We start from the raw sequence: 22,907 nt of genomic DNA on the forward strand, positions 1-22,907 counted from the left end.
AAAGCATCCTGTTTTCATATAATCTTGCATTTGGATAATTTAATACATTTAAATGCAGGGATTTGGATTTTAAATATGACATTTCACTTTTACTGCCATCTTGTTTAGCAATGCAATATCAACCATGTAAGTAGTAATAGGAATACCAGTAGTAGTACAATACTTCAGTTATGTAATAATTGTGATAATTCTTAAAAAGAACAAACAGGTAGACATGAAGAATAAAGGAAATCATTTGACACTAAATCAGTGCATGTTCCAGTTTATTTCACATAGTATTTACAGATGAAAAATTTTGACACAATATGCATTCATTTTCAATTTTCAATGTTCATTCTTCCCATTTCCTTTTAAGTACCTTGTTGCTATCACAAAATATTTCAGCCCCTCATGAGTGTCCTCTTACCTCTTTAATAGATTTGGCAAGTTATCACTTTGTCCCCATGGAGGTCAGTCGTGTATGGTCAAGAAGCCATATTCACAAAGTTTTATCCCCTGAGTTATTTAAGAATATCACAAAAAAGTCACACACCAAACAACAGGGCAAGAGAGAGACCATATATTTTGAGCATCAGAAAAGCATTCAGTTTGCTATTTTGACTTTGTATGAGAAAAACATTGTCTTGAGGAACAAGAAAACAGCAGTAGCTCTTTAAATAACTCCTGAGTGAATGCTTTGTGAATAGTGGCTAAAGTTTTTCTTCACTTCTACTCTGCAAGTTTGTGAACAAGGGTGCTAGACAAGTTAGATATGGAAAGATGTTGTGCTCACTGTTGTGACATTTTGCAGAAATGGATTGACTTTACACTTCCGCAACAACTTTCCACGTCGACACTCTACGGCCAAAGGTTTTGCAAGTTTTCCAATTGCACCATATTTCAATATAATATGCTTATGTGGTGCTTGGTCATCATCTGAAAGATATAAATAAAACAAGCAAGCTGTCTTTGGTTGATTTGATGGTATTTCATTTTATCCACATATCCACAATTGTTTTTAGTCTTTCATAGATGATTCATATTTACAACAACTGGCCGGTCTATTTATCGACTCCAGTATTTTCCATTAGAATATTAGCAGTTACCACATATTATTAGACAACCAATTGGATGAAAGCTCTTCCTAGTTATTTGATAGACAGCATAGCTTCTCATTTTGCGCTTTGCCATTTATGGCATTGTAGTTTCGCACATGTGGACCAGTGGTGACTTTTTCGTGCTACTTTCCCGTTTTAGTTCCTCTGTATTTGGGTTAGTAGCATACCCAGTGCCCTCGCTGTCATAAAGTCTGCAGAATCAGGGAATGTTGCAAATAAGAAGACTTTTTAACACATAGGGTACACCTAAAAGGGAATAGAAGGATTTTCAATTAAACACCCAACTGTTTTTTGTTGGATGGCTTTCTCGTTTGGATCACAGCAATGGAAAATAATTTTAATAAATGGTTTTCTTTTGATCTTCAGCAATTCATTTGCTCTTATCCGAGCTCGCAAAATGCTTATTTATATTTTATATTATATATACAGGTTAATACATATAATTGACATTAAATACAGGTATACATTTACAATAAATACATTAAAAAAGTTTTAACTGATAAAATTGATTGAGCTCCGTGACGTAATTAAAAGAACAAATATATTAGTTTGTCAAAAATTTTTTTCCAGATATAGGCTAAGTACATAAACTGTCTGATCAAACACGGAATTTAACCTGATAATTGGAAATGGTGTACCGATTACAAACCTCATACTGAGAGCACTGCGCATAGAAAGCATGAAGTTCTATGCTCAGTAAACAGACTGTCCAAGTTTACTACTATCACAGTTGTACTGTCTTGATACAACAGAGTAACTGGTGTTCTGTCAATGGTTGGCTAAAATCATCTGCACAGAGCTGCAATCAAATGTACATTAAGACAGGAAATGCTTTAAGAATATTTAAGAAAAATCTTCCCTTTTTGTACAGCCAAACATCCCAGAAAACAAACAAAATAGAAGTGAGCATGAATTTACACTTAATAATAAATAATCGTTTTTTTTTTTTTTTTTTAAGGGAAGTCCTACCAAACTAAAATACAGTATATTTAAGGGCAAGACCATGGAGTATTAAAAAATAAATTATATTTTTAAGGTTTTTCTTTTTTGCGTCAGTGTTAGTAATATTGGTAAAGGTAAACTGGATATTAAGCTTATATAAAGTGCTGAAATTCAAATGAAATGTACCTAAATATGCAATCATTGGCCATGTGTCTCATTATTTCACTCATATCTCATCCTGCATAGCATCCTCATAAATACTGTCAGCTAGAACAGTTGCTCATTTCTACTAATGGTTACAAAGCACACTGTGTGGTGGTGCCATAGTGTAAATAAAGCAAAGGATCACGGGAACTGTAGCTAAAAGTACAAATGAGAACCTTAATATTGCAATATGCATTGCCCTTTGCCTCACTTAGAGAGTCAGTTTGGTTTAGTGTGAGTAATTGCCAAAATATATATGTAAGTACATTTACTTAAAGGAAACCTAATGGAGATATTTAATGGATGCCATATGCCTATTTCATGGCCTCTCTTTGGGATTCATGACATGTCTGTTTTTTTAGTTGTGTATATTATCATTGATTTCCGTTTCACTTTTATTGACTCGGCCACAGGTGGATCACCTACATTCTCTCTAAAGGCACCCAGCTATAAATAGCAGGAGCTGTGAACGAATGTTACTGCGGAACAACAGAAGGTCATGGCGTTGCTGTGGGTGTCAGATCTTGCTGTTCTCCAGGTGCGAGTCAATATGCTTTATCAAGGCATCGTCCGGGTAACCAACAGGGAAGATTAGCTGGCACAGTGGGCAGCTCCTGACGTCACCCTCCTCTTCTGTCTCCATCCACAGCTGCAAAGGGCACACGGTTACTCCTGACAGCCATTACATTTAAAATCCACAGCTAAACTGATCTTTACAGTCAATGTGAGTCCTCATTCACAACCTCATTTTACTCATATAAAGTGACGTATTTTTGTAGCGAAACAGGGTGTGACAAAAAGCTACTTCTGTTTTTTTATATTTATGTGTTAGTGGGAATTTCATAAACTTATACTCACTGCAGTTTGGCCTCTGAGTGAAACAAATTTACTCATTGCATTCTACTAATTGAGACCTTTCCAACAATATATGGCTATCTCATTTTTTAAATGGTTTTACCAAACAAAGATGTGAACGAAACAGTTCTTATTTGTCAGCAAATTAAAAAGCATTATTTAATAATTGGTAGGACAGGTACTCTATATGCATTGTAAAGTTCAGATTCTAAGCTATAAAATGACACCTATTTTGTTCAGATCAAACAAGTGGTTATTCATTTATTATGTAATTATTATTATTATTATTATTATTATTATTATTATTTTTATTTTTGTTCCACAGGGAGCGCCCCCCACTGGCCTGGTATAAGCACAGTTCAATTAATCCTATCAATAAAAATAAAACAAGGAATAAAAAAACCTGTCATAATTACTAAAACAGAAGTTGATAAAAAGACCTAATGCAATATCTTGTGATAATATATGCAAAATGAGATATTTATAAACAATCTTAGTGGGCCGGTCATTTTTGACCAGGAACACAAAATGTGTTGGCACAAAATGAACACAGCACAACGGTTAAGTGAGAGAAAATGTAGGGAGGCACTTGATTTTATCCTTTGGGAATGGATTAGATTGTGAAATTGGGTGTTCCAGACCAGAAGGGAGCCAGACCTGAATGAGAGTTTGCTAAAACAATGCCTAAATAGCTGTCCGGCTATTATTCAATAGCCTACATGGCCTACGTGACATCAATGGAAAGGAACAATATTTCAGTGGAAGAATAAGTTATTTAATTTTGATTAAAGATTACAAAGACAATTTTTATTTTTATATGAAATAACATGTACTGATGAATGATTCACAATGGGACAAGGAACATTCATTAAGAAAGTCCAAAAAATTACATTACTTTAACAATGCCTAAACACTTATTCAATCACTTAAAAATCACTGTACAAGGCATAGTTCATCCAAAAATGTAAATTGTCATGTTGTTTCAAATCCGTATGACTTTCTTTCTTCCATGAAAAACAAAAAGAGATGTTAGACAGAATGTTTGTCTCAGGGTCTGTTCCAAAACTTAGTGAACTGCCTCCGGAGGCAGCACTTTAAGACATCATAGGTGCACTCCCGCCGCGAAGGCTGTTCCAAAATGTAGGCATCTTAATTGCTGCCTCCTAAGATATCTAGTTTTGGCCAAACTCTAAGGTATAATTGTATGTATCCTTCCCCAGGTAGGTGATCCCAGAATGCAAAGTGATGAGCTTGTTGGAAAAAATAAATCCAAGATGGCAGACGAAGCAAGAATGAGTTTACCCAAAATGTGTGTGAGTTCTGCATATTTATGCTCATTAGAGAATTGCATCGTTCCTCTCATGTCACCTGTATTGAAGGTTTACATTTTTAGAAATATTGGCTGCACAGATCCATAAATTCTTTGTATTTTTGGATATGTTTATTTAAAATGTTGTTTTATCCTTGTGCCTCTTGGATAATCAGTCATACGAATATTTTTTATATGATTCGGATGAATCCATTATTCATTCTGAAGTCATTATTTGTACTATTCCGAATAAGGTATTCGGCTTCGGGCGCATCCCTAGTAAACAATGACAGAATTATATTTTTGGGTGAACTGTCCCTTTAATAAATATCTAAATGTGATTTGCTACTCACATTGATTGATGGCCAAGACTGGGCATGCTCTGCGTGCAGGTATCCAGGTGACTGGCAGCTTAGGGTGTTGGGGCGGGACGGAATGGGGAAGGCAGAACAAGATGCGGGGCCTCTGCTGCTTGATGAGGGGCTCGATGCCCCCAGTGTTCGCGGAGGACTGATGGGATGAGGGCAGGACCACTCCTCTTCATCCTCTGAGGACTGTGGAGGCTGAGGGGATGGATGCAGTGGTGCTGGGCTGGGCTGAGGCTCAAAATGCAGGTGGGATATATCAGAGTGGTGGAACGACAGCTCCCTGGTCAGCCGTGGAGATTCAGCCAAACCCCCGTCTCCTCCCACCCCTTGCATCCCTGCCTGAGAGCCCTGTCTTTGAACTATCATGTGCTGGCTGCCCCCGTGCTGCTGTTGTTGCTGCTGCTGCTGTTGTTGCTGTTGTTTGTGGTAGCTGTCCACATATGGACGAGGTTTTGGCAGGGTGGACACGGGGTCTAGTGTGAACCGAGGTGGACGCTGGTAAGCTGACGGATCAGCTACTTCTGAGTAACTACGCCTGCCCTGGAAACTGGCCCTCAGGTGGTGGGATGTGGGCCTGCAGGAATAGGATGCGGGGCCATCGCTTAGCTCAGGCAAAGGTGAGCGCCGGTGCATGTCAGGGGAGAGACGCTGCAGTACAGGGGAACGGCGCTGGGGCACAGGGGAGTGACGCTGTTGTATTGGTGAATGACGCTGTTGGATTGGGGAGTGGCGCTGGGGAACAGGAGAATGCCTCTGGTGAGGGATAGGAGAGTGACGCTGAACTACAAGATGGACACAAGAAATAGAAGAAAAGTCAAAGATTGACAGTGAAATATGTGGCATAAACATTTGTGTAAATAGCTAAATATAAAGTCATTATTTCTACTTGTATTTTATTCTATAATTATGCACATATTTATTTATCTTAATATGTTGCTATTTTAATATGTACATATTTTTATTTAATTTAATGATTTCCATTTTTATTTTATTATTATTTATATACTGTACTTATTTATGTGATGGTTTATTTTATTATTATTTATTTTAATATTCTATATTTCTAAATAATGTATTATTTTAAATTGCATGTATGTATTCTATATTATATATAGAATAAAAAAATATTATAAAATATGTCAATGTTTTCAGGTTTCACCAAAGTCGTCAATTTTAAGGATCAGATCAGGTAGTGGAGGACTGGGTAGCTCAGTGGTAAAATACGCTGGCTACCATCCCAGGGTGTGCTGACTCCAGCTAGGTCTCCTAAGCAACCAAATTGACCCAGCTGCTAGGGAGGGTAGAGTCACATGGGGTAAACTCCTCGTGGTCGCTATAATGTGGGGCATTCTCGGTGGGGCACGTGGTGAGTTGAGTGTGGTTGCCGCAGTGGATGCCGTGAAGCCTCCACACGCGCTATGTCTCCTTGGCAACGCGCTCAACAAGCCATGTGATAAGATGCGCGGGTTGACGGTCTCAGACGTGGAGGCAACCGGGATTCGTCCTCCACCACCCGGACTGAGGCGAATCACTACACGACCACGAGGACTTAAAAGCACATTGGGAATTGGGCATTCCAAATTGAAAAAAAAAAAAAAAAAAAAAGGATCAGACCAGGTAGAAATTGTTACTTGAAGCAAAGCTGCACATTTTTCATTTTTAGTGTATATGTTTTTAAATTTGTGTCTACGCATACAGTATACCGTATAATGTTACCAATGATTTAATATAATGCTTTTTTCACCGTGCCAATAAAGCTAATTTAGCCTGAAATCTGAATCTAAAAGAAGCTCAATATAATAAGTATTAACACTAAGCCTGTTTTAAGTGATATTTTTAAATATATAGATGTATAGATAGCTTTGTGAAAAATGGTATAGTTTTTTTTTTTACTAATGGAAAAATCTCTCGAAAGGCAGGGTAAATAAAAATAACCAAGCAATAAATAAAACCCATTGTTACTTGTATTTACAATGACAGTCCCTAATGAACAGATAGATGTCTGTAATGACTTCCCCTTTCTCCCCATGTTTCCTCTTTAAGATATTTTTATTCATTGATTTCTTGTGCATTCAACCCCACCACCTGTGGCACTGCTACTAAAACTATGCCCCCCCCCCACAAAAGACCTTGTACAGAAAATACATCTGCCTCTCTCTAACAAGACTATCGTGCATATACTGAACTTCCTGCAATCATGAGATTGCAATCAGCTATTTAGAGAAATCAGTCCCTCTATGAATCAGTTAGGTTTTTTTTCTCCATCTCCGCTTCTGCTTTTGGTCTAGTTTCCTATATATAATGGCTTGTGTGGTTGAGTGCAGAGGTGCAATAAGATAAGCAGAGAGTTGTTTATGTTTTTAAACTCTGAAGAAGAGACTTTCCACGTGAGAGGCGATCAGAACATGTCAGCAAAAATAATCCTTGTAGAATTTAACAAGAGCAAACGAAGCACGTTTACACAGCCACTGTGCTGAATGTTGATGAATCTGACAAAGTGCTTCTATTATAAAAGAGGTTCATTACAGTGTAAAAAATATGATAAATTCATTATTACCTACTATATATTATAATGCTCACAAGGCAAGAACTGTATTGATATTCCTCTTAATTATTTTTCTTCTCCACAAATTTCTGTTTAATGTGTAGACTGCTAACGTATAGACTTCTTAACATAGCGCATGAACATATAAACGTTATTTTGTAGATAATTTCAGCTTTAGGTGTCTATATCTATTTTATCTATTTGTATTTATTTTGAACTTAGCACTTTGGAATACTATTGTGTACATTAGATTAGTATTTAAAAATCTTCCTTTGACTTACATTAATTAAATGTTCAGCATTCATAATGTAACCAACAACAATGTCACTGTAATGTGTGCATAATAATTCTGATTATTGTTCTTTCTTACATCTATCTGCATACTGAACTGTTTCAATAATGTATAATAGGCCTTTACATACAGATGACTGGTGAAACTTGTCCTTGTACCTGGACTTGCAGGCTCCTCTGAGGCTTTTCGCAATATCTCGGTCTGTTTGGAGGTCAGAGCATGCAACTTGCCCAACTCCTCTGTTAGTTCAGTATAGGCCAAAGCCAAATTTACTCTGAGGTAGAGAGAGCAAGAGAAAAAGGGAGGGAGAGAGCAAGAGAAAAAGGGAGGGAGAGAGAGAATAACTGTTGGCAGTCAAAGATGGAACTGCACTGCATGTACACTCTAGTAACATTTAGCATGTCAACACTATGACTCACAATGACAAAAAAATAAATAAAAATATAAATAAATATCAGCATCATATCCTCTATTCGCTTCAGCTCGTAGCTGTATGACAAACAAAAGCAAAAGAAGAAAAAGGGTGACACTCTTATGCATGTAAAAATGTTTTTGTGACGGTTAGTAACACTATTTCAGCGATATGTGCCACTCCACCAGCATGAAGCTGATGCATGATAGGTCCAGAGAACACAATGCCGTAGTTTCAAATCATACGACTCAGCAGTCACTTACCAAAGCAACCAAGCAGTTGGAAAAAAAAACCCAGACATTTTCACATTTTTAAAAGCCTCAGTCATCAAAAACATTGGTAACCAATTTTCCACAGAGCTTTGGTAGTTTCATGTCTTTCATTTCAATTGGTGATCACATTCTTCTCACATAATAAAATAAATTCAGTTCAAATCAATATTTTTATGTTCATTTATTTACTCATTTGGGTAAGTAGAAGTAATAGGCTACACGTGATAATGTACAATCCTTGAAAATTTTTATAAATATCTAAATATAACAGTACAAACACACCAGCTTACACTGATGGAATCAAACAGAAACTCTGTAATCAGATGCACTTTATCTGATTATACACACACCAAATTCGCAAAAACCTCCAGTGCTTTATTATAAAAAGACTCATAGCTCTGAAGATGGTGTCAGATATGTCAGGACAGACATTTCAGTTTTACTTGGAATGTGGGCATGTGTGACCACTCACCTTTATTTTAACTTGCGTACGTTGTCATGAGTTTCAGAACCACAGTGGGGCCACCCGTTAATATACATTAAGCAGTGTTACTGTCAATCTGTCTCTTAAATTAATTTGTACTTGTCAAGTAAATGCCAAGAACACCATATTCTAATGATATAAAATAAAGTAAAAAATGTAAAATGATAGCTTTGCTGCAGAACGTACTTTAAGGTGTCTGTGGAACTATCATTTTTTATGCATTATAAATTCTGATTCATTCATTCAAGACAATAAATACTGAATATGAGTAAGAAGAGGGACATGAAAACATGAAAAGGGGACAAAACTACCCATAAAGTTCACTGCGTTTAAATAAGTATTATATGAGTCAGGCACCACCAAAAAGGTCTGGTACAAGATAACATCACATCAGCTTTCTCCTTTCTCAGTGCCAAACACGCATTAAAATTAACACATGGCCCTACAAATTGGCATACAAGACAGTTCAGCTGAATAAGAGAAAACAGCAGCACAGTTGCATAATCATACCTGGTATCTGTTTTTATTGAGACACAAATTGACCTCAATCTAGGCAATGTACCGGCCTTGATTTTAGCCTTGATTTGTATTCATAGTCCTTGACTATAGGTCAAACGAAACTACTGTCCAATCAGTTTTAACCTCTGTTGCTGGCCACCCTGCTTAAAATAATAATAATAATTAAAAAAAGCCAAAGCTGGTTTGCAGGTCAAAGCTGGTCACCCTGCCTGGTCAGACTGGTCTGTTGGCTGGTTTCTAGAGGTGTTTAGGGAATTTTTCAGATGGTCAGGCAGTAAGGCCAGCCAATCCAGCTGAAGACCAGCTTGGTCATGATGGGAAACCATCTTAAACCAGCTTGTTTCAACCGACCAATGAGCCATAGCATCAGGTATTCTTACCGTTCTGCTCATTGTGTCCCTCGTTTGGCCCTCTGGGCTTGTGAGCCTCCACAGACATGCTTAAGCAGCCGTGGCACTCAGCAAGAATCAGCGATAATGAGCTGCCTTTCTCCTCCATCATTACTGATGCCTGAGCAATAACTCAGCTGTCCAACTCTCACCCCTCATTTGATTGATACTCTCTATCAAACAGTATTTACAGCAGATTTGGATGATGTGTGACACTTTTTTTTCTCACCTCCACAGATTTACACACATACACACTAAACACACACACACACACACACACACACACACACACACACACACACACACACACACACACACACACACACACACACACACAATCTATGAACTTGTAAAGCACCACCATGCATCACCTTTTGTGCTGAGCAGAGATGTTCTCTGAAGTGTGAACACCTTCCGATAAATATGTATCAAACAGGTTAGCTGTCAACTAGAGTGTAAGACTGGCAAAAAGTGGGTGTCTATTTGTGATTTGACATTTTTGGTGTGTCGTTTCCTTAAATGTATTTCATTTTTTATATAAAGGAAAAATACAAAGCCCCTGAAGTATGAGCAAGTGCTTTTGTCAAGCATGCACAGTTAAGTAGAAAAAGAACAAAAGTATGAGTGGGAGGATGTGTGTATTTGTGTGCTTTTATATGAATATTGATGATCAAGTAGTGTGTGTGTGTGTAAGTGTGGGTGGATAGGTATGTGGGTTGGTTTAGCGATGTCTGACCTTTGCTCTGAAACGATAATGTATTTTTGTCTTCTTCATGCTAACAAATGTTGGCTATAAGGCTCTGTGGATTTATTCTTGATTTTTAATCAAAACTGAAATAAAACCCTCAAACAACTTAATCAGCACAGGCCATACTGCACACTAGAAATTCAGCATAATCAGAAACAAATAAGTACTACACCACAGGGAGCATTATTACAAAATAATGCGAAACATCTTTCTCATCCCTTTGAATCAATAGGCTTGAGAAATAATGTAATTTAAAAGTGAAGTGTGTAATTTCTGGAGCACTAGCTTCACCAAACAGACTTGCAAAAAGTCTGATTTTTTTCAAATTGCCAAAATTGAGTCAAATTGCAGGTTTGATTAGTTTCTATTTTATTTTATTTTAATTTTTTTGTCTGAAAATGAAAATGAAAACAAAAACAAATAGATTTATTTTTCTAATAAACCCCTCATAATAATAATTAAAAAAAAAAGACATCTGAGTAAATGCATGTAAGTTTTGGGCCGTTTTCTGTTAAATCACGACTTTTACAAGAATCAGCCATTCAAAGAGAGAGGGGGAGTAGAGTGTGAAACCTGACGTGCAAAGAGATGTAGGCATTACTGTGACCTTCCTTTCCAAGACTCCTCATTTCACTTAAACAAAGGCAACTTTCAGTTCACCTGTATTCTCTTCATCCTTAGTTACATCTCAGACCACTTCTGTGAGATTGTGGAAATAGTTTGGAGGCTTGCCAATAGTTATACTGCCCTCTACTGGCTACCATTATGCCCTTATCAGTGACCAAGGGAAATTAACAAAGCTCTTGCTGTGAACATGCATATATCCAGGGTTGGGAGGGTTACTTTTGAAATGTATTCCACTACATATTACAGAATACATGCTGTAAAATGTAATTTGTAATGTATTCGTTAGATTACTCTAGGTCAGTAACATATTCTAAATACTTTGGATTACTTCTTCAGCACTGGTAGATTTTGTCACTTGTTTTGACTATAAAAACTCACGTTACACAATACACGTTAAAAATACATTCTCTGATAAACCTAAATATCTTATGCAGTGTTGTTTCTAAAACAAGATAAATCAAATTGATCTTGTTTTAAGGATTTTTATATATTTTTACAGGAAAACAATACAAAAATTATTATCAAGAATATGATTTTTGCCCTAATATCAAAGGTCTTACTAGAAAAAAGAAATTATGATCTAACATGAATTTTCTTGATAAGAAAAAATATGATCGTGCCTGGTAACATGTGCATGTAAAATGGCTAGAAATAGCATTTTAGCTTAGCGTAAAGCTGACAATTTACACAAGGTTTATTTCTATTTCTTCTGCTCCAAACTTACTTCAAACTTACTTCTCTGTCTGCTCGTATGAATGTAACACATCATAAGAAAGTGTTTCACCGCTGTTCAAATGCACTTTGGATCGCATCATTTATATGTATAAATGTTTTCCATCTGAAAGGACTAAATATTAAATGAAACAAATGACAATGAAATGCAAAGTAATCTCTTCAGTAATCAAAGTACTTTTTGAATGTAACTTTATTCTAATTACCAATTATTTAAATTGTAACTGTAATGGAATACAGTTACTTATATTTTGTATTTTAAATACGTTATCCCGTTACATGTATTCCGTTACTCCCCAACCCTGCAAATATCAAATAATATTTCAAATGATGGTCAGAATGAAAAAATCTAATCTAATCTAATCTAATCTAGCAGTCTAGTCTAATGCAGTCTAGTCTAATATAATCTGGAAATATTATGATCAGTATTTACAAAGGCATTACCTTAATGGCGGGCATACACGGTGCGATTTTCGGCTGTCGTGCGAGCTCCCGACCAATTTTTTCCAGTCGGGAGAGATCAAGTGGAAATCGTTGGTGCTCATGTGGTCGTGGTTCACATTGAGTGAGAGGAATTATAAGCTGAGCCGAGTGGCTTACGAGAAGCTCACGACCTCCCGATAATTTTTAAAACTGTCTAAAATATTTGGGCGTGGTTGGCTTGAATTCGTGAGGTGTGTGCAGTTCAACCAATCAGGAGAAGGTATTACAACTCAACGGTCAACGTAAACTGAGTGTTCATGAAGCTTTTACACATTTGGAGAAAATGGCTGTTAAAACTGTGTTTTTCACATATTATTCACGACCACATCACTGAAGGATTCTAAAGAAATGCCATGCTGTTCTCTGCTTTTCAAACAAATCATTTGCCATACAGGTTGCGCTAGAAAATAATCTTTACTCTGACAGAAAAAGTTGTAAAATTTCCGTCATGGTCTATTTTTATTCGTCATGCATGCATTCGATTCAGTTCAAGGGGGGACATTTAGGGGGTTATAGCGCCTGTTATAATTGTATACACACGTTAGTGGTTATGTGAGATATACTTTTTCCTCCAGCATCTTCGCAAGGCCCTTTGATGTTGTTCTGGGATTGATTTGCACTTTTTGCATCAAACTACATTCATCTCTAGGAGACAGAAAGCGTCTCCTTCCTGAGAGGTATGATAGCTGCGTGGTCCCATGGTGTTTAAACTTGCGTACTATTGTTTGTACCAATGAACGTGTTACCTTCAGGCATTTGTAAATTGTTCCCAAGGATGAACCAGACTTGTGGAGGTCCACAATTTTTTTTCTGAGGTCTTAGCTGATTTTCTAATGATCAAGCAAAGAGGCACTGAGTTTGAAGGTAGGCCTTAAAATACATCCACAGGTACACCTCCAATTCAGTACACCTCCTATCAGAAGCTAATTGGCTAATTGCCTAAAGGCTTGACATCATTTTCTGGAATTTTCCAAGCTGCTAAAAAGTACAGTTAAATTAGTGTATGTAAACTTCTGACCCACTGGAATTGTGATATAGTCAATTAAAAGTGAAACAATCTGTCTGTAAACAATCTACTTTGTCATGCACAAAGTAGATGTCCTAAACGACTTGCTAAAACTATAGTTTGCTAATATGAAATCTGTGGAGTGGTTAAAAAATGAGTTCGAATGACTGTAAACTTCTGACTTCAACTGTGTATTTATATATATATATATAAATAAAAAATTTAATCAGCAGATGAGTTTTTAGATAATGTAGCCCCTGGCCATGCCAGTCTTCTTTTTTATTTATAAATCGCAAGCTACAAGGAATGAAAGCAATGTCCTCCTCTGGCTTTATGTCTTATAATGATAAATAGCGCAAACATTTGTGCGATTGCTTCGGAATTTGCCAGTTCGTTAAGTCGTGTCATGTACCACTGTATCTGTATGATTATCAGATAAACGGACTCATAATGTGTGCTGGGGCTCACGACCTCCTGAGTGTCAGAACTAGCACCGTGTACGCTCAGCTTTTTAAAGAGTCTGCACAGCTACTGTTGTGAAGTTGTGGTCTTTGAACTACGGATGTAGACACTTACTGTTCATCTCCAACTTTCTTTATCCACTCCACATCACACTGTCCACACGTGGAACTCACCTCCTGTGCAAAAGAGAAACATGTCAAGCTTTTAACCTGCTGTATATTATCCAGGCCCATAACAACAATACATTAATAGACATTAAAGGGGAAGGATATGCAACCCCCCCACCCAAATACACACACACACACACGCACACATATTCAGATTACTGGTCAACCAGTTTTTCAAATGGCAGATCCTTATACTTTTACATTTGATCACTCTGAGCCACATGCAGTTTGAATAGTGGAGAAAAGAACCAGTATTTGGCTGCTGCCATTACAAATACTTAATCATTGGTTGGTCGCATGGATGTGAGAATGAAGTCAGATTTTGTGAAAGCATGGAAGCTCTGATCTACGATCTTAGGGACATTCTCTGGAAAATGTTTCTAACTGAAACATGTAAATGTGGTATGCATGTGTGTGTCACTGACCCGTTTTCTATGGTTGCTTTGCAGCTCTCTGAGCTCTACCCGTAACCTCTCGCATTCAGCCTTTAGATCCTCCTCTCTCTGGCATGCCCCCTGAGCCTCGTGCCGTGCCCCCTCTAGCTCTGCCTCTAGACGCTGCAATTTGAGGTCAGACAGGGTGTCCAGACTTCGGGAGCTCTGTAGGGTCATGGGGCAGTCTAGCACCAGAGATGGACAGATGAAGTTACTATTATTAGACTAGCAAAACAGACACAGAAGAGTGCGTGTCATCAAAGAAATATTTTCAGCAATATATATATATATATATATATATATATATATATATATATATATATATATATATATATATATATATATATTTATTTATTTATTTATTTATTTTTTAACAATATGGTCTAAACAGTCTATGCAATATACTGTAATATCTGTTTAGGAGGTTTGAATTTCCCAAAGGCAGCAAAACAATTGTGTTAAAGTTTCAGGTAAGGTAAGGTTATAGACTTTGTTTCTGTGTAAATTAAATTAAATTAAATTAAATTAAATTAAATGTTGTTGCTGTGTAAAGGCAGCTATAGAAACTTAAAAAGATGAAAGAAACAAAGAACCAATCACAATTCAGTATACAAATAATGCAAGAACGCAAGGATAAATCAGAATGCAGTATGCACAAAATACAAGAAAAAGATTATAATAATGTAATCTAAAAATGTCTTTAGTATAAATTTGATAAAAACTAAAAATAGATAACAGTAGCACACCAAAGGTTGACATGAACTTTTTGATCTTACTTATTTAGTGGTTTGAACTAAATACATTAAAGAAGGAAAATACTTATAAATACTTATACTACTGTAATATCAATACAGTGCATTGCAAGCAGAGAAAAAAAATAATAATACAAAAAACATTGATATAGAGCTTTAGGCCTAGAGCTGTCAGAAAGAAGACATCTTAATTTCAGCCTACAGCACTTGCACCTGGCAGACAGCTGCCCTTTTTCACTCTTTCAACATAAAAATACACAGGTGTTTCTCAAAAGGGCCACTGCATGTCATCTCAAAATGTCCGTCTGATCTGAGACCGAGGACAAATTGTCCAGCAACATGTCTTTGAAATAACAGACTTTGATCTTCCTCTGACCTCATCAGCCACTCAAAACAGGCTTTAGCTTGCCAATAAGAAAAACAAACAAACACCTATTTTTTTTTTCTTTCTGTGCAATGTACTCCATCAGTCAATACCTTAGTCAATGTATTTTCAATGTTGCGATTGACACCAAGGTATATGATAGGGATAGGTTATGATGGTCGACTATACCAACAACTGGCTAGCTGATCAGTGAGGTAATGATGTTTACATCTTTTACCTATACTTTTGAAACAATGTGTATTTGAAAGTTTATGGACTGGCCCTATTCAAGCCCATTGTGAGTGGCTTACTATAACCAGAATTGTTTTATTTATTTATATATATTTTTTAAATAAATGAGCTTAACTTTTATTGAACTCTGAACATTCCTTTAAATATGCCGCCTTCCCTGACTGTTCATGGACCTAAACAAATGCCAAGTTAGAGGTCTGGGTGAGAGTAGAGGCTCCAGGGCCAACAGGTTTAAGATCCAGCTGAAGTCCCCCTACACGCCTCCATTATTCGATGCACATCTGAAACCATGAAAATGGAGAATGCATGACTATTTCCTGTCAGAGCATCCTACTCTTCACCCCCAGTGTGGGCACTATGATTCAGCAGCTCATAGAAAAGCAGTCCTTGAGCCAGCAGCTATTGTGGCGGTTAAGCAATAAGCAAGCAGAATGTAACACACACCCCTGTATGCCTACATCTCACACCAAGCCACAGTGAAATGGATTTGTACACTCTTTCCTACATTTGCATGTAATATGTGTATTTATGAGCTTGCAGACAAATCTGACATCATTCCTGTATTAGTATTTTACAGAGTAACAGATCATCTTGTGTATAATTTACATAAATACATAATTTGCTTAAATTTTCAGCAATTATCAGATTTCGTTGCATGCCTTGGACCAAAACATCTCAGCATGACTTAGGTTTGACTGAACTGTTTTGGATCCCAGAAGTGGTCACAGGTGAAAATTACAACCTTGTCACAAACATACTTTCCACTCAGTTTGTTTCTTTGAGGTGAGCCTCACCTCATACATAGAAAGTTGGTAGGAGGAAAGAAAGTGAAGCGAGTGAAGGGAAAAAGAAGCTGAAACAATGCTCAACGTGAGTCTGCTGTTAAAGCCACAGCTGCGCATCTCGATATAAAACATTTGCTTACCTGAGGGAGAAATGGCTATCTCTGCATGTGAAATTAAGTTCCCTATCTGTCACTCACTCGACGTTGTGTCGATGTAGTGACACTAGGAGTCACTCTTGGGAGCATGAAACACCTCTGGTCTTTGAAAAAAGGCCAATGGGAATTGGCGAGTGGTATTTGCATACCACTCCCCTGAACACACGGGTATAAAAGGAGCTGGTATGCAACCACTCATTCAGATTTTCTCTTCGGAGCCGAACGGTTGATGCTCACTGAGCTGAATTCCCACAGCTGTCCATTCACCTCTGCTGGATCTGACGGCGCATTTCAGGCCTCTGCGCTGGTGCACTGCAGAGAACGCCCCTGGGCGCTTCAGCAGAAATAAAAGAGTATATTCTAAAAAAGAGTATATTTCTCTAAAAGAGCGGCACACACGGAATGTCTTTTTAAAGATGCTCTCCCGTTTGTGTGTTATTCCTGGTTGCGGTCGTTATCTCTCGCCTTCTGACGGTCACGATCACTGTCTTTCATGTCTGGGCGCTACCCACGTGGAGACATCGTTCGTGGATGGGTCATGTCCTCATTGCGAGAACATGACCATGGCAATGTTGCAGTTGCGGCTTGCCTTCGTAAGAAAGCAAGCCACCCCAGCGGCTCCCCGCCTCGGTCCTTCTACCTACGGGTATGACACCAGTGCGGCTAGCACTGGGGGCGATTTGGGGACCTCAATGAGACCACCTCCGCCGGGTATCCCCCCACGGACCTCCCATTCCCCAGCATGCTCGTCTGCCCCGATCGGGCTTCCGGATGAGTCCGCCGGCTCGTCTCAGGGCAAGTTCGACCTCTTGTTCGAAGCCCGCAAAGGTGATGAGCTCTCGAGCGCAGCATCGGAGAGCGGGCTCATCCAGTCGGACGCGGAAGCCTCAGCTGGGCTTCCCCCCTCGGGTACGGTCGCCCAGTCACAGGCTGACGCGGAGATGACGGACATGCTTTCCCGGGTAGCAGCGAGCGTCGGGCTAGAGTGGAACCCTCCGCTCTCCCCTGAACCCTCACGGCTTGATGATTAGTTCCTGGGCCCGCGGCGCCGCTCACAGCCATGCCCCGCCCCAGTTTCTTTCTTCCCGGAAGTGCACGGGGAGCTGACAAGATCATGGGATGCACCTTTTACTGCCCGGCCCCGATCTTTCAGCTACCCTGCCTTCACTACCCTCGATGGTGGGGCGGCCAAGGGGTATTCGGTGATCCCCCAGTGGATAAGGTGCTTGCAGTGCACCTATGACCGCAGAGTGCCGCCACCTGGCACGGGCGCCCGAAGCTCCCGTCCAGGGCCTGTAGGTTTACATCGTCCCTTAACGGCCAAGGCCTACGGTGCCTCTGGACAAGCCACCTCCGCCCTGCACGCCATGGCTCTCCTACAAGTCCACCAAGCCAGGGTGCTAAAGGAACTGCACGAAGGTAGTTCCGCCCCGGGATTGATGCAGGAACTGCGCTCGGCAACCGTCCTCGCCCTCCGTCTCTCCACCTTGGTGATCCAGGAGCGCCACCTTTGGCTCAACCTGGTCGAGATGTGAGAGGCCGACAAGGCACGGTTCCTTGACGCCCCATTTCCCAGGTTGGCCTGTTCGGCGACACCGCCGAGGACTTTGCCCAGCAGTTCTCGGTGGTAAAGCAGCAGAAGGAAGCTATCCAACGCATCCTGCCCCAGTGCGGCTCAAGTTCCCGCACCCCGTCTGCTTGTCGCCAAGGGCGTCCTCCTATAGTGACTGCAACGGCTCCGCCGCAGCCTGCCCCCGTGGCCCGGCCCCGGCGTGGAGCCCACCGCAGGAAGCAGACGTCACCTGTCTCATGGCCGGCCGCCAAGAAACCAAGAAAGGCTTCGAAGCGCCCCTGAGACAGGCGACCCAAGGGCGAGGAAACCCGCTGCTCTGGAGCTTGTAAGCAGACCACTCCATCCCCTGGTGGAGGGCCGGGAGGAGAATCTTTTGTTACCTTTTCATTTAATTTCGCCACATGCCCAAGTGGCTGCGGTACCCAAAAGTTCAGCAAAAGAGAGGTTTACTTGTTCCCTGGGTCAAATACCCGGTGTGCACGGCCGTCATCACGACCACCGTCCACCATTCCATTTTGGCAGGTTTGGCGCTCAAGCGGCGGCCTCCCCGCCCCTGCGCACCCAGCTGTGGCACAAATCCGCCCCCGATGTGACGTCTCCACGGGTCACGAGGACAAACCTCTTCCTCCCCCATCTCAGGCTGTTCCAGGGGTGGTCACAAGGAGCCAGGTAAGTGCTCCGATGTCCCTGAACTCAGCACGGCCACGGCACAACGTGGAACCACAAGCTCCGCCCCGCCACGAGGCCCCAACCGCCGGTATGTCCGACGAGATTGTCCCCTTGGTCCCCCTCGCCCAGAGCTCGGAACAGCCTGGGACTTGCGCTTTCCAATCCGTCGCGATGGCTGCTCCGGACCGTCCGACTCGGCTACGCAATTCAGTTCCTATGGAAGGATGTGATAGAGCCTGTCCCTCCGGCCGAGATGAAGAAGGGGTTTTACAGCCCCTACTTCATTGTACCGAAGAAAGGCAGTGGGTTGCGGCCAATCTTGGACCTGCGAGTACTGAACCGGGCTTTACACAGACTCCCATTCAAGATGCTGATGCAAAAATGCATCGTAGCGAGCGTCCAGTATCAAGATTGGTTCGCGTACTTCCCCGTCTCGATTCTACCTTGACACAGACCCTTCCTGCGGTTTGCATTCGAGGGTCAGGCGGATCAGTACAAGGTCCTCCCTTTCGGCCTGTCCTTGTCCCCTCACGTCTTCACGAAGGTCGCAGAGGCAGCCCTTGCCCCGTTAAGGGAAGTGGGCATTCGCATCCTCAACTATCTCGACGACTGGCTAATCCTAGCTCACTCTCGGGATGTGTTGTGTACACACAGGGACCTGGTGCTCTCGCACCTCAGCCGCCAGGGCTTCAGGTCAACTGGGAAAAGAGCAAGCTCCTCCCGGTTCAGAGCATCTTTTCTCTTGGCTTGGAGCTGGACTCAGTCTCGATGAAGGCGCGCCTCACGAACGAGCGCGCACAGTCGGTGCTGACTTGTTTGAAGGCATTCAGACAGAAGACAGCGGTTCCACTGAAACTGTTTCAGAGGCTCCTGGGGCATATGGCATCCTCAGCGGTGGCCACACCTCTCGGGTTGATGCATATGAGACCGCTTCAGCACTGGCTCCAGACTTGAGTCCCAAAATGGGCATGGCACCGTGGGACACATCGCGTGGCCATCACGCCGGTCTGTCGCCGCCTCTTCAGCCCTTGGACCGACCTCACATTTCTATGGGTAGGCGTTCCCCTAGAGCAGGTCTCCAGGCCTCCAAAATGGGCTGGGGCACTGTATGCAACGGGCACGCAGCCGCCGGCTCCTGGACGGGCCCGCAGCTACGTTGGCACATCAACTGCCTCGAGTTGTTGGCAATTCTGCTCACCCTGCGGAGGTTTCAGCCGTTGATCCAGGGCAAGCATGTGTTAGTTCGGACAGACAACACGGCAACGGTGGCATACATCAACCGTCAAGGTGGTTTACGCTCCCATTGTATGTCACAACTCGTCCGCCGTCTCCTGCTCTAGGGGAACACCTACCTTCCTCTGGAGTCAGCTGCACCTCAAGTCGCTGCGAGCCACTCACATCCCGGGTGACCTCAACACTGCAGCGGACGCGCTGTCACGACAGGTTACCCTCAGGGGAGGGTGGAGACTCCACCCTCAGGTGGTCCAGCTGATTTGGAGTCGATTCGAGCAGGCACAGGTAGACCTGTTCGCTTCCCGAGAATCCTCCCGCTGCCCGCTCTGGTACGCCCTGACCGAGGCACCTCTCGGTATAGATGCGCTGGAACACAGATGGCCCCCTGGACTACGCAAATATGCATTTCCCCCAGTAAGCCTACTTGCACAGACCCTGTGCAAGGTCAGGGAGGACGAGGAGCCCAGACGTGGTTCTCGGACCTCACGCTCCTCGTGACAGCCCCCCCCCGGCGAATTCCCCTGAGGAAGGACCTTCTTTCTCAGGGACAGGGCACCATCTGGCACCTGTCGACCAGACCTCTGGAATCTCCATGTCTGGCCCCTGGATGGGACGTGGAAGACTTAAGTGGCCTACCTCCCGCAGTGGTAGACACGATCACTCAGGCTAGGGCTCCCTCTACGAGGTGTCTGTTTGCCTTGATGTGGCATCTGTTCGCTAAGTGGTGTTCTTCCCGATGCGAAGACCCCCAGAGATGTGCAGTCGGATCAGTGCTTTCCTTCCTGCAGGAGAGGTTGGAGGGGCAGCTGTCCCCCTCCACCTTGAAGGTGTATGTAGCCGCTATAGCAACACACCACGACACAGTGGACGGTAAGTCCTTAGGGAAGCATGACCTGATCATCAGGTTCCTGAGAGGCACCAGGAGGTTGAATCCCTCCAGACCGCGCCTCATTCCCTCATTGGACCTCTCTGTAGTTCTTCAGGGTCTACAGGGAGCCCCCTTTGAGCCCCTGGAGTCAGCTGAGCTTAAGGCACTCTCTTTAAAGACTGCCCTCCTGACTGCGCTCACTTCCATCAAGAGGGTAGGAGACCTGCAAGCGTTGTCAGTGAAACGTGCCTGGAGTTCGATCCGGGCTACTCTCACATGATCCTGAGACCCCAACCGGACTATGTGCCCAAGGTTCCCACGACCCCATTTAGGGATCAGGTGGTGAACCTGCAAGCGCTGCCCCAGGAGGAGGCAGACCCAGCCCTGATGTTGCTGTGTCCGGTGCGCACTTTACGCATCTATTTGGATCGCACACAGAGCTTTAGAGTCTCTGAGCAGCTCTTTGTCTGCTTTGGTGGACAGCGGAAAGGAAGCGCCATCTCCAAGCAGAGGATCGCCCACTGGGTCATTGACGCCATAGCAATGGCATATCACGCTCAGGACATCCCGCCCCCTGCAGGGCTACGAGCCCATTCTACCAGGAATGTGGCGGCCTCCTGGGCCTTGACCAGTGGTGCCTCTCTAACAGACATTTGCAGAGCAGCGGGCTGGGCAACACCCAACACCTTTGCTAGGTTCTACAATATCCGGGTGGAGCCGGTTTCGTCCCATGTCTTACTAGGTACGAACAGGTAAGTCCGGGACAGCTGGCTGGGTGTATCACTTGCGCATAGCGCCTTTCACCTCCCCTGAGCTGAAGATGTGCGCTGTTGACTCCCAGTAGTGTTCACAAAGCGTGTTCCCTGGATGACTTCCTCCGAGCCCTGTGGCAGACGAGTTTGCGCAGAAACTCGCTGCCGGCTCAGTACATGTGCTAACTAAGCCCTGTACTGGGGTAGGTGCCCCGCATGTGTTGGTTCCCCATAGGTGACCCCATGCGACATATATCTTCCGCTAAATCGTTTCCCTGTTGGTAAACTGTGTCTTCCTTGGGCAGAGGCCCCTCTGCCCCAGTCACCATGTTTGTAGAAACTCCTCCCCCTTTGGGTAGGACCTACCATGGGACTTCTCCACATGACATACTTCCGACAAGGCTCGGCAAGACCATGAGATGTATTTCCACTCAAAATACCTCTCTCTGGGTGGGGTGTGGTCTCTGCGGTATCTTCCCCCTGGGAGTGACACCCCCCCGACGTAGACACTGGTGGCCCCAGTCGGTTAACAAATTTCACTCTTTTTTGGGAGAGAAAAAAAGAGGGTAAGAGGCCACAACTGGGCTAGCCTGTCCCTATCTTTTGGGCAGTTGACTTGTCCCCGAAGGGCTGCTCATAACAACATTGGGGGAGGTTACATGTCGGTCTGGTGCGCTGGCTACGAGGAACACAGTGGTCTGCCCGTCTCGCACTTCCAGTTCAGCTAGTTCATGTAACACAGTTCAGCTAGTTGTGGCATTTCGTATAGGGACCCCTAGTGTCACTACATCGACACAATGTTGAGTGAGTGACAGACAGGGAATGTCCTGGTTACTTTCGTAACCTCCGTTCCCTGATGGACACAACGCTGGACTACCTGCTGAAATGGCCGGGACCTTGTCTCGGCTCCTCAGCACAAAACCTGAATGAGTGGTTGCATACCAGCTCCTTTTATACCCGTATGTTCAGGGGAGTGGAATGCAAATATTTCCCATTGGCCTTTTTTCAAAGACCAGAGGTGTTTCGGGCTCCCAAGAGTGACCCCTAGTGTCACTACATCAACACAACATCTCATTCCCCCCATCAGCGAACGGAGGTTACGAAAGTATCCAGGACGTTTTTACTCATTAATCCCAGGGCATGCTGAGTGACTCCAG

General features: G+C 42.5%; 1 protein-coding gene across 1 annotated transcript in view; it reads right to left on the minus strand.

Moving 5' to 3' along the window:
* Nucleotides 1-255: 255 nt before the first annotated feature.
* LOC127427363 (TANK-binding kinase 1-binding protein 1-like) overlaps nt 256-22,907 on the minus strand; it is a 66,881-nt gene continuing 44,229 nt past the window's right edge. The window contains exons 6-10 of the mRNA XM_051674928.1: nt 14,339-14,532; nt 13,861-13,922; nt 7,771-7,886; nt 4,761-5,557; nt 256-2,892 (exon numbers count right to left, since the gene is read on the minus strand). Of these exons, the coding sequence (XP_051530888.1) occupies nt 2,761-2,892; nt 4,761-5,557; nt 7,771-7,886; nt 13,861-13,922; nt 14,339-14,532 (1,301 nt within the window). The 3' untranslated portion in view covers nt 256-2,760. The remainder of the gene's footprint in view (nt 2,893-4,760; nt 5,558-7,770; nt 7,887-13,860; nt 13,923-14,338; nt 14,533-22,907) is intronic.

Source organism: Myxocyprinus asiaticus, chromosome 36 (genome assembly GCF_019703515.2).
Source record: "Myxocyprinus asiaticus isolate MX2 ecotype Aquarium Trade chromosome 36, UBuf_Myxa_2, whole genome shotgun sequence".
In the NCBI taxonomy this organism is placed as follows: Eukaryota; Metazoa; Chordata; class Actinopteri; order Cypriniformes; family Catostomidae; genus Myxocyprinus; species Myxocyprinus asiaticus.